General features: G+C 42.1%; 1 protein-coding gene across 2 annotated transcripts in view; it reads left to right on the plus strand.

The window, feature by feature from the left end:
* Positions 1-2,478: 2,478 nt before the first annotated feature.
* gab1 (GRB2-associated binding protein 1) overlaps positions 2,479-12,953 on the plus strand; it is a 251,229-nt gene continuing 240,754 nt past the window's right edge. For both annotated transcript variants that reach the window (XM_084318891.1, XM_084318892.1), the window contains exons 1-2: positions 2,479-2,904; positions 3,014-3,144. In XM_084318891.1, coding sequence (XP_084175017.1) covers positions 3,073-3,144 — 72 coding nt within the window. In that variant the 5' untranslated portion in view covers positions 2,479-2,904; positions 3,014-3,072. The remainder of the gene's footprint in view (positions 2,905-3,013; positions 3,145-12,953) is intronic.

Consider the following 12,953-nt stretch of genomic DNA (forward strand, 5'->3'; position numbering starts at 1 on the left):
GAACTAGGCAAAATCTGCATACTGTATGGCTCGCCGACAACAAACTATCATTACACATGGGCAAAACAGAGTCCATTCTCTTCGGTTCAAATAACAAACTCAGCAAAACAGACGGCTTCTCAGTTACAGTGGGTGACAATATTGTCACAAGGAAAGATGAAATTACCTACCTGGGTTCCATCCTAGAGGCTAATCTTTCCTGTGACAAAATGGCATCCAATGTAATAAAAAAAGTCAATCAACGAACTCGATTCTTGTACCGGATCTCCTCCCTGGTAAACAAGAATACCCTGAAGACTCTGGCAGGAGCACTCATTCAAGGGTACTACGACTATGCTTGCACCTCATGGTACCAAAGCACCTCAAAGGCACTAAAAACCAAATTACAAACATCTCAAAACAAACTAGTCAGACTACTGCTTGACCTGACTCCTAGAACCCACCTCACCCCTGCACACTTTGCCAACCTAGGGTGGCTTAGAGTAGACGACAGAGTACAGCAACTTGCAATGGGCCTGGTCTACAAGATACACTACACGACCAAGGTACCCATGTACATGTCAAAATACTTCCCAAAGGTCAGTGAATACTGAATACCACGATCACAACACCAGAGGGAGCTCCACAAATCATGTAAAACCCAGATTCGGCTCAAACAAGGGACTAAACACGTTTCGCAATTATGCCACAACAATGTGGAACGCCCTACCCAAAGCTGTAAAGGAATGTAAATCACTACCCACCTTCAAAAACACTCTCAAAGAACACCTACGGGAGACTGCAATTCAAAACTGGCCCCTACAAATGTCCTAACCCAGTTGTACAATAAAGACCAAGCATGGCTTTGTCAGTATTCCAATGTACAGCCCCACCCAACCCCACCCCACCTACCCAACCTCCTCCAATGTACAGTTTCCATGTCAAATGTATGTCAGTATTCCAATGTACAGTGTCCCCCCCCTACCCAACCCCCCCCCCCCCCCCCCCCCCACCTCCAATGTACAGCCCCACCCCACCTACCCAACCTCCCCCAATGCACAGTTTCTATGTCAAATGTATATACTCTTCTTCTGGATTTTTTTAGTATCACAAACAGTACTGTATTTGAAAATCTGGTATGTCATAAATGTATAGATGTAGCAGTACTGTCTATCTGTATGTCATGTGTGTCATATGATGAATTGAAAATGGGGGACCCTGATGGAAACAAGACAAAAGTCTTTCTCAGGTCTGCATCCTCTTAACAATTGTATGTATTGAGCTGTACTGTACTGTACCCATTCTGCAATCTGTTAATAAACTTTTCAATCAATCAATCAAACACACACACACAACCATGTTTTCATGTGTTGGGGTGACATTCCATATAGTCCCCACAATAGGAAGACATGGACACACTCTCTCTCTCTCACTCACACACGCACGCACGCACGCACGCACGCACGCACGCACACACACACACACACACACACACACACACACACACACACACACACACACACACACACACACACACACACCGTACTACCTTCCTGAAATATGATAGAATAACATGACACATTAGGCTAATTGAAATAAGTACATATAAAAAGTTTAAACATTCATTAACCTGGGGTATTTGCTGAGTCTATTCTTGTTCCACTGTTTTGTCCATTTTGTGCTCATTCTTTGGCTGCTTGAAATGTTAAATGCTTACAATGTGTAATGTGTGGCTGTTCAGTTGCTGTTGTTACACTGAGTTATACCACATGGTGGCAGATACGGATTCCCCTGCAAAACCATAAATCAGAACAGACCAACAAGCAAGGGAGGGAGCATTTACCATAACAATGGCATTCCAATCAGATTCCTCAAATACCTCCATACCCCCATGGGAACAATTTGCTTGGTAGGCCACTAGGCCCACTGATGTCCCAGTCTGAAATTAGGATTTGGAGTAATTTCAAGGGCCTACAAAAACCCACCTTTGCGGACCCTTTTGTGAGAAAGTGAATATAGCCTACACACATTATGAGGAAATTGGGGGCAGTTAAATTAATATGATATTTAAAAATCGCAGTCATATTGTTTAATAGTTGATTTAAATCCATGTAGTTTCGCACACGTTATGATGAATGCGCACGCATTGTGGATAGTGTAGTTTACACGTGCGCAGGGATTCGTGGGACCTTTCGGTCAATACGGAGGCGGGTCCTTTCTTTGTCTTTTTGAGAGACTCTGTTTGAAGCCATTGTTTTTTTGCGTTCGGTCAGAGATCCCGGTACATCACACGTTCAATGTTACCATTTAAAAAAAAATACAATATTATTTTGTTTTGGTGCGAACGTCAAAACAAGCTAGAACTACATGTCCCATGATTATAGCACTACAGTTCTCCTGCACGCCGCCGCCTCTCTCCAAAGGAGGGTGGGTTTAGGGAAAGACGGAGCCACCCTGTCAATCATAATTAAGGAACCATAGGAGTTGAACTGGGGAGGAAGGTCGGCGAAAGAACTACATTCTTGGTGGAAAAAACAATATTTGGAATTTGGGGGAGAGAGAGAGAGACAACTATGCATCGAAACACAGAGGGACACACACACACCAAATTCGGCGAAGAAGAGGGAGTCGCTTCACTTTGACAGGAATTGCAGAAAGCCTTTTCATAAAAGCATAAACTTGGCGAGTTTCACTCGCTTTTTGCGCCTGTTTTTTGTTGTTGCTACAACGCTCCTGTTTGGATACAGACCACACGGGGGGACAACGAGTTACTGGGAGGAAGGTGGTGCGCTCGTCTAGACTTTACTCCAAACCCTGGGATATATTAATATTTCATGATCCATTGTTGGGGAATCTGGTACATTTCAGTGGAACTACGTTCGTTGTGTCGGTGACTCGACTTTCGAGGGAGGAGTAGGAGTGACGGTATTTATTATTAACCCCGAATCACACAGAATATGAAATGCATGTTACTTTAATAACAACGTAACTTTCCCACCCTACACTGTCTGAGCGCCCCGTCGCTGTTTTGCAGGTATTGCCCCAAAACAACACTCTCCGCACAGCACCCTCCAGGAGGAAGAAGAACGGAGAATGAGTGGGGGAGATGTGGTGTGCTCGGGCTGGCTTCGAAAGTCGCCTCCTGAGAAAAAGTTGAGACGTTACGTAAGTGTAGCTTTATATCATATTGTATTACGTTGTAACAATGAAACTTGCTACAAAAATGCTACTACTTTCGAGTCGGACTTTTTGTGCACAGGCGTGCGCCAAGGCTTGAGTGCAGAGTTTGCACCCATGTAGGTAGGCCTCGTCTTGTGTGCAGTAAAACACAAGTTGTGTTATTCCTCCTGAACATGAAATATTTTGTTAGCCTATTGGTTGCACAGGTCTACTCTGGATATTGATCCGAGCTGATTGGTCCCACTGCACACACACACAACGAAATGACATCAACAACGCACGTCTTCAATGGTTTGATGCGCACTCTATAGCATTCTATTAATGGCCCCATGCTGTGCGATATTCACATTCCTCAACAGGTAAAGTAGAAGAATCCTGTTTGCCGAGTCATAGTCGACGCCTCTTCTCTGCCAAAACCATAATGGTAGTTGGTCGCACCAAGCATTAACCGTCAATTAAGCTAATTCAATCAAAAGGAATCCCGCACATTCTTTATGAAAAAATAATTATGCTCAAGTAAAATAGTTTAGTAACTTATCAATATCAATATAACTCTATATAAATTCCCTCGCACACGCTCTCTCTCTCACACATGCATTGCACACTGTCTACTGTGCAGGCTATATCATTCTTCCTACAATATTGGAAGATTCCTCACCACAGACTACATCATTATTCTTCACTGCTATATGTTGCCATAACATCATATCACATGTATGATTTCCTTTGTAAATACTGTTCTGAGAGAGCGACCACAGTGGAACAAATGTGAGAGAACATGTCTCCAATAGTTGATGTCAGTCTCAGCTGTGGAGGCTTTGCTCTAAGTGTTTTCCTTGTGGTTATTGGATATCTCTGTTATTGATATTTGCATTAGGAAGCGGACAGCCTGCATAGAGGCATGTTTTCACAGGAACTGCAGTTCCCCCCCCCCTCCCTTTCCTCTTGACAGTAATGGAATTAAAATCTAGCTACCATAAACTGTAGGAACCAGGGCTTCTCGCACGCATAATATGTTTGCAGTCCAAGGTGTGTGTAATATTGCCTTTCTGTGACACTAAAACAGGAGTGAGGTCAGATCTTAGAAGCCTGTCCTGTCATTCTCCAAAAAAATCCTCATTTAATGTTTTCACCCCCCCTTTTTCTGATTAATTGCCAGAAATTGATTAGTTTCCCCTTCAATGGCACTAGCATTGCAAACAAATGGTAACAGGAACCTCTGTGCCAATTTCTCGTAAGCAAAAGTATGAAAACCTTTCAGTGTCTTAACACTTTCAGCGCCAGGGGTCGCTATGGGCATTGGGCTGTTGTGTGCCAGCGCTCTGTTCAATGGGGATAAGTTGCAGTGTTTTCAGTGCTAAACCTATATTAAATATTATAGCTATGGATCTAATAACAACGTCGATTGTCAGTGAGTTTCTTCCGGTCAACATGCAAAAAACAGAATTTTTTCATCCATACATTTCCGTTTTATACCGTGGTGAATGAGTATAGTTTTAGAGTGATCCTGTGTAATCCCAGGAAACTCCGGCAAACAGCGCTTTACTGCATTTCATTATAAATCGTGCCATTTCTTGCCTGATTATTGAATCAATCTGAAATCAATGCTAAATTATCGGTATTATGTTTCATCATGCATGCACGAAAGGGTGGGGGGGGAAGGTCGTTTTTCTATGCTTTGAGCGCTACCAACGGCATACATTACACAGTACATTACAGACACACGCTGCGATCGCGGGGAAAAAAATATCCGATCAACGCAAGATTGATAATATATAGTCCTTACCTTATCTATGATGTACTGCAAAAAGAATAATCCAATTATCTGATCGCCATTCCAAATAGCAAATACTGATCGCGATCGTGTGTCTAACGTTCATCTACCAAAACACATGAACCGGTGGTGCTCCAGTGTCCCCAATCCATGTGTTATAAACGTTACTCATGCCCGAGAATGAAAACCTGGACCCCGGACTTCTTAGATCAGCGTACAGCCCAAGCCTTTCCAATGGTGTGCAATACCGGCCGAAAGGCGGTAGGTAGGGATGCACCGAAAATTTGGCCACCGGAAATTATCGGCCGAAAATGGTTAAAAAGGCTCTTTCGGCTTTTTTAGCACCGAAAATATATCACCGAATGTGATAGCCTGTGATAACTAACTCTTCTTGGGAGTCGCTCTGTTTCTATGTAAACTCCGCGAGCAACGCATCCAATAAATGCGTCTTTAACATGCTTTATATCCTCGCCATTACTATATGCCCGTCGCGGTTAAAAACCCTTTTAACACTAACGTTAGCGTTAAGCTAGCTAACAACGCTTCCATAGACCACTGCAACACTTCCGGTATTTTCAGCTCATGGGAGAGGGGGGGGGGGGGGGGGGGGGGGGGGGGGGGTGCTGGAAGGGAGCGCGTGAATGAATGTTTATTAGAGTAACTAATCAACATTAGTTACTAACTAATCAACATTAATTAATTTCATCCACCGCGCTCTCTTTCCTCCTCCTCCTCCTCCTCCTCCTCCTCCTCCTCCTCCTCCTCCTCCTCACAAGCTCCATGTAACGCGGAAGTGCAGTGGTCTATTCCTCTTTCACTCGTCTCTCGTAAGCTACGTCACCCCCCGCTAAGGCCCCGTTTAGACGGAAACGCTAGCAGGTGAATCCGCAAAAATATTTTTTCGGATGTGCCTTTCGTTTATACGGAAACAGCGTTTTTACGGGGTGAAACCGCAAAAAAGTGAGATTACCTTCCAGGGTGGAATTCCTAGAAACGCAAAAGCTTTGCGCTCTCGTCTAAACTGTTAAAACGTATAAATCTGATAAAACGATGACGAAAGGGTTGTCACGGCTCTGGTCGCGCGTACTGCTTACGTCACAGGTAGCAGGTATGCGCCAGTAGCCGAGACGTAAACAAAGCAAGTATGTCTGACTTATATCAACGGAGATCACCTGAAGGCTACATTGGCAGTACTTTTAACCCTTTCACTGCCACACGACAGAAGGTTAACCCTTTACTATCACACAACCGGCTGTCGTGTGGCAGTGAAAGGGTTAAATACACAAGAATCTGTCCCGCGGCGTGAGTGGACCCACTGTCTGTGAGTGACTCTGCTTTGGTGCAATCACATTCCCCATCCACAGTCTGCGAATCAGAGGCAGAGTAGGGCGGGTCTTCACAGCACGTCATGTGACATATGCGCCAATCGTGTGACAGAATAACGCTCGTCTAAACGGGGCCTAAGAGTCACAGGAGATGTAGTAAATACAACAGTACTTGACTTTAATGCACATTTTGTTGTATGAAAATGTTTAAATTGTACAATCTTTCAGCAGTCAGTCTGTAATTAATGTATGCATTCAAAAGTGCTGAATAAATGTGTTATGGGCCCATAAGTGATTATTAATATTATTTAAGTAAAGTTTTGCCATAATCATGTCTTTTGCCATAATTGGGTAGCAAAAAAAAAAATTAAAAATACATTATATATATATTTTTATATTAATCATTTTCGGCCTTTCGGCATTCGGTTTTCGACCAACTGTTTCTTATTTTCGGTATCGGTTTCGGCCAAGAATTTCCCATTCGGTGCATCCCTAGCGTTAGGCGGCGGTATTGGCCGTTTGCGATCTCAGAGCCATTCCCAATGATAACATCAGGCTGGATGGATGAATTATGAATGTATATTAGGGCTGACCTTCAAAGCTTTTTTTGGCAATCGAAGCTTCGGGGCCGAGCTTCGATTATAATTCGAAGCTTAAAAAAAAAAAAATTATTATAATATATATATATATATAATTTTAATCTTATGTTGTGGGACTTGTACAGCACTTTGGTAAACTTTGTTGTTTTTAAATGTGCTCTATAAATAAAGTGGATTGGATTAATTAATTAAGTAGCCACTTTCGTGACTGTGACGCAGCCAACAAGGGTTTCACTCGGCTGCGCTGCCTGAGTGCAGTGGGGCTGCTCTCACAGCCAACGACATGACATTACATAATTATGTTGCAACCTTCGTCTATCAAGCAAACAATTATATTATATTTAATTTATCATTTATAATTATATCAGACAATGCACCTACAAAAGCAGATGATTACAATTAAATTAGCCAACTTGGTAACACATTAGTCATAGCAGCATAGGCATAGCCTTATTAATGTTTTGTGTGGCGTCGCCGTCGTGTACAACTCCAAGGGATATTCCCTTGGAGATTCATTTTGGAGGCAAAAAAATAATAATGTTCGAAGCTCATGCCATCGAACGAAGCTTCGAAGTATTTAAAAAAGACAGCCCTAATGGATATAGCGAATAAAAGAAATAACGATTTAAAACCCGACTTTTCTTGGGTTTGGCTCTCAAGCGATGGCGAGTTAACCCGACTTATCTCGGGTCTGGCGTCCAATGTGTTAAGAGGGGTTGGTGATGAATAAAATAAGCGAGTCTGAACCTCCCATCAACCTAATAATAGGCTTATTATAACCCTGATTTAAGTAGACATGCTAATGTTTACCATTGGTGGGAAGCCTGCAAGAGTGTCAGCCTCGGTTTGTGTCAAAGGTCTCTATACTTTAAGGTCATGCTGATGTGTGTACTGTCAACCAGAAGTGGTGTGTGATGGGAAATGCTAGTGACTCGGTAACCACAGACTCTTCTTGATCACCAGTGGCAATCAGAGACTCGGTTTGAGATAGGATAACCGTACGTCTCTCTTTCTCAAGACGGCAAACAGCAGGCAGATGGGCATGACTTAACCGGTAACCAGAGGGTATGGAGGTCAAGCAGCAGCTGTGGTTAATTAATTGTATAACTCCTTGCTTGACACAGTGGACTAGCATACCCAGAGGTGCCACATCAATGTGTCCCAGGGATAAGAGCTTGGAGAGATCCTCCCATGCATGTGTTATGAAATGGAAGTCAATTTGATTAAAAATAATCTTTACAATTTTTTTATTTCATGTTCCAATTTTAAAGCTTTGAGCCAGCATGTTCAGCAGTCTTTTATTGTTACTGAATTGTTAAACAGGCTGTTACAAACAAGCAGGTTCAGCAGTCTTCTTTATTGATACAATGTGGTTCCTAAACTGTTGAGCAAGCTGGCAGGTTCAGCCATTCTTTTAGGTCTTGATTGTTGATTGAATTTGATACCTTAACTGCCCATATCCATGGACTGGGACCTCTTCTACGGTAGACCCACCATCGCAGAGCTAGTCCTGTTTGTACAGCAGACCATTTAATGTTAACAGAGCAGCTTGTTTATGTTCTAAAGAAAATGTCTGATCCATGCTACCCACATGTTGAGGCAGTAGTGTATTTGATACAGCATGGTATCAAGCAGACATAACTGTGTAGTTTGTCTGCATGGGTTTTAGCACAGCCACTGTGGCCTAAACTGTGTGTTTGTCCCCTTAAGAAGAGGCCCGTTTGTTGCTGTTCTGATGTTTCTGTGAAACACCCTTTGCCCCAATTCATCAAACCCAACACACACACAGAACTAAAGCCTCCTCCTGGCATCTTTTTAAGGACACATTTTATATCTCCCTCTCTCTCCCTCTCCATTTAGACAGTAATGTTTGCTTGTGTCCCCCTATTTGTGAAATATGTGTCATACAATGTCAATAATTTGGTCCCCCTGCCTCCGAGTTTCAGGGATGGGTGCAGGCCAGCCGCCCTGTCAGTGCAGTATATCCACTTAACATTGTCACTTATGATTACCCTGATATTAATTTCTTATTGAAAGCTGTAGCTGTATGTGTGTGTGTGCTAGCGTTATGCAGTAGTGGTGGTTGAATGTGTGTGGTGGACTGGTGGTCACACCACTAGGTCTGTGGGTGGAGGTGAGGTCACTGAATTTGGCTCAGGATGTCATATGACCTCTGACTAACAGCCCTGACGTAGTCTGGCTGCCCTCTGTGGGACGTCACTTTCACGCCTTCTTTAAGGTCAACCCACAACTTTAGCTGAGGATTTTGAATGCGATGATGACCTCCTTTTTTTAATTTCTTTTGAGTATGTGTAAATGGCTTCCATCAAAGTGTGTTTTGTGTGACTGAGGTCTGGGCTTGTATTTATCAAACATCTGAAAGTAGGGAGTGCTGATCCGAGACCAGATCTGCTCATAAGACATAGTAAGGTGTATATCAGGGGTCTGCAATTAGGTCTGGCCACGGGCCAGATTTTCCCCAAGCCTTTGCTTGGCGGGCCAGGATAAAAAAACAATGGCTAATTTAATATACTGATAGTGAAAAATGCAGCACCGCGGCGGGTGCATACACTTAATAATAATAATAATAACTTTATTTGTATAGCACTTTTCATACAGAGGTTGCAGTTCACAGTGCTTCACAACAGTAAAAAACAGGCATAAGCGAGCACTCGCAAATGGTGGACCCTGATGTAAACAAGACAAACGTTTTTCTCTGGTCTGCATCCCCTTAACAATTGTGTGTATTGCGCCGTACTGTATTGTACCCATTCTGCAATCTGTTAAATAAAGTTTTCATTCATTCATTCATGAACAGCAGATCAGCTGTTTCAGATCACCGCGGCGGGTGATGAACCAGAATGCATGGAAACACGACTCACCATACCTTGTTTGTTGTTAAGTCCTCCAAAATCCCTGCTAATGTTTGAAACATGTCCAATATCCACTCGCCGCCCTCAAATTCCAGATTGGCGTTGAATGCAGCTACTTTATCTGCCAACTTGAACACAGTTGTCATCATTGCCTCGCTGTTGTTGTTGTTGTTGTTGTTGTTGTCGCCACATATTATCCAGAGAGGACGTCCGCTCGGCACGCAAGAATCACAGACCTGTTGCGATAAACCCGTATTTTAAGTATGGCTCCTGTTTATTAAAAGAAGCGTTATATTTCCCCGTTGCAAAGAAGCTATCCAAAGATGTTTGTTTTGTTTTTTTTAACACATGTTGTTACTCGCTCGCATCTCGAATGCGGAAGTGAAAGTGCGTTAGGGAAATATACACGCCATTGGTTCTCCCAGTCCACGTGACCATTTCTAGCATTTCAATTGGCTATAGTGTCAGACATGCTTTTGATGACTACCGGTAGATAGATACAGCTTCACAATAAAAGACACCCTGGCGTCCCGAGTGAATATTTCCTGCGCGTAAAATAAATATCAACTTCTCAAAATAATCTGACGGCCAGAAATTATTGCTGGCGGGCCAATGTCGGCCCGCGGGCCGCCTATTGCCGACCCCTGGTGTATATCATCATGTGACCTGAGCTCTGATTCTAGAGCAGTACGCTTAGAATTTTTATAAATATGGATCCTGGATTGTGAATGAGTGTAGATGAACATAGAAAGGGGTGTAAGTTTGACAGTGCTGTAAGGCTGTAAACACTGTTTTTTTTTTTTTATATAAATGAAGCATGTTTAGATTTGAGTGTTCCATTTTTTTTAATACAAATTAACGTATATCGAACCGAAAACCGTGACCCCAAAACCGTGATACGAACCGAACCGTCCATTTTGTGAACTGTCCCACCCCTAGTAACAACCATCAAATGCACTCACAGCTCACAGCACACACATCCACATGAACACACTCACTTTAAACATACAACTCACTGCAGCACCCACTTTAACCACTTTAGAACACCTAAGCACAATTTATATTTATTGGTAAAGAATTTGCACTACAACCCATACCTCATTACACCTTACTGTAAATTGTACCTAAATTGTACCTCATCCTTTGCACTGTATAGTATATTGTATGGTAACTCAGTTACTTCTACTTTACATTGAGCATTGTATATATGTATATACTGAAAATTTGTCTACGTACTTGACTTCTATTTTATACTTGCTATACTTATTTTATACTTATCTATTTTTGCCTAGCACAGTCTCTGGAGCGTAACAGAAAGAAGCATTTTGTATAAAAGTATTCTGTACTTCTGTATGACAACTAATAAAGAAACTTGAACTTGAAACTTGAACTTGGTAAAATTAGCATAAAAAGCTAAATGCAGAATTCTGAAATATTAAAACGGAATTTGGGAAAAAATGTAATGGAATTTGGAAAATAATAAAACGGATTTCATATGGCTCAGTCTAACTAGGCCTGCCACGATAACACATTTTGCTGGGTGATTAATTGCCCCCGAAAATATCGTGATAAGCGATATTATTGCGACCGGTTAGAGAATTTTTTTTTGGAGAAATTTATTTTCCAAAAGTTCTCAATTTTCTTTTAAAAATTCACTAATATAATGATAATAGCATAATAATGCAAGGACACCGTTTCAAAGTGCAATAAACTTTTATTTAACATTGGAAGACATTTTAAATATCCTAAATAAAAAAAATGCTCAGTTTGATTGTTTATTATAAAACAAACTGAAACTGGAAACAAGCCCTCTGTCTGGCTTTTTGTGTCATCCTTTTAACACTTTGACTGCCATGAAACGTGTTTTGACGTCATTGCTGGCCATGCTCAAGTTGCCGGGGGACGCTGTACAGCGTCCTTATATCAATATTTCAAAAATCTGCGATCGGATTCATATGTCCCCTCCGCTGGCCTGAGATCCACCAGCAGGACCCACTGAGCTCTCTGGCGGTTCAGGAGCGCCATCTGGTGGCCGATCGGCGCAATCGCTTTAACAGGAAGTGGCATAGAGGTTGTGCTACGTCCGTAGTACTTCCGGGTGCTCGCTATAGGTCCCGCGACTCTGGCTCGTCACGCTACACCGTGATCGATTGCCAATAACTCGATAAACAACATGATTTGGACGTATATACCATTATACAAGCTGGAGATGGACCGGGTAAATTTACAACCCTTAATGATAAGATTTCAACTCTACGATGATCGCCCAACGGCGCGCAGAGACTGGGGTGAGTTTCAGCGTGTAACGTTACCGTCTTCGATACTAACTGCTATTATCAACATTTGACCCACATTAGATGATTGGTATAACGCTGCCCACGGAATTATAAACGGCCCCTAGCCCATCCGGTCAACATCAGATGACGTGTAGTAACTTCTAGAAGTACGTCTAGTTGTAATTTTTTATATCGCGCTGATTGCCATAAAACTGTATTGCATCATCAATATAATGTATTTGGGGCTATAGATCACGTTCTGGAGAAAGCTGCAGAAAGAGATGAAAACATACTTATACATTAGACCATACTTTACTATGAATATGTGAATGAAAAAGTTTAACGTTGCTACACAATGAACAATACATATAGGACTTTGAATGGGCCCTAATAATGGCAATGTAGCAATAGAATTTAAAAAGTTATAGCCCTGCAAAGAAGGGGACTTTCTCCATAGACAAATAGCGCTGGCAATCTATGGTATATCATGAATTTAACCTTAGGCAACCAAAGTGTTAACATGTACATGTATTATTAATGTACCTTGTGCCGCGGTACCATGTACAAAATGTTAATAAAGTGTTGTGGCTGAGTAGTCGTTAACACAGCAGGAGACGTTATTTCCAATTTCAACAAGCAATTTATTTAAGGAAAGAAGTTTTAACAGAAGAGCTATGGATCAGCAGACGGTCACCACAGCTGAAGAAAAACACTCTAACCTCCCAGCCCCCGTGCCCCCCAGATAATACCTTCCCAGCCCTGCCCCAACATGACAGATATGATGACGTGACATATTATATCAGATATGACATGACGTACATTAAGATGACACATAGATTTAACATCGAAGAGAGATAAAGCCGGAGTCAAGATTAAAGCAGAAAAGAACAAGATGTGATGTACTCGAAATGTCTATCTGTCCCTATCTGTCCCATACTTGAAGTTGT

Source organism: Notolepis coatsorum (assembly GCF_963971535.1).
Source record: "Notolepis coatsorum genome assembly, chromosome: 7".
In the NCBI taxonomy this organism is placed as follows: domain Eukaryota; kingdom Metazoa; phylum Chordata; class Actinopteri; order Aulopiformes; family Paralepididae; genus Notolepis; species Notolepis coatsorum.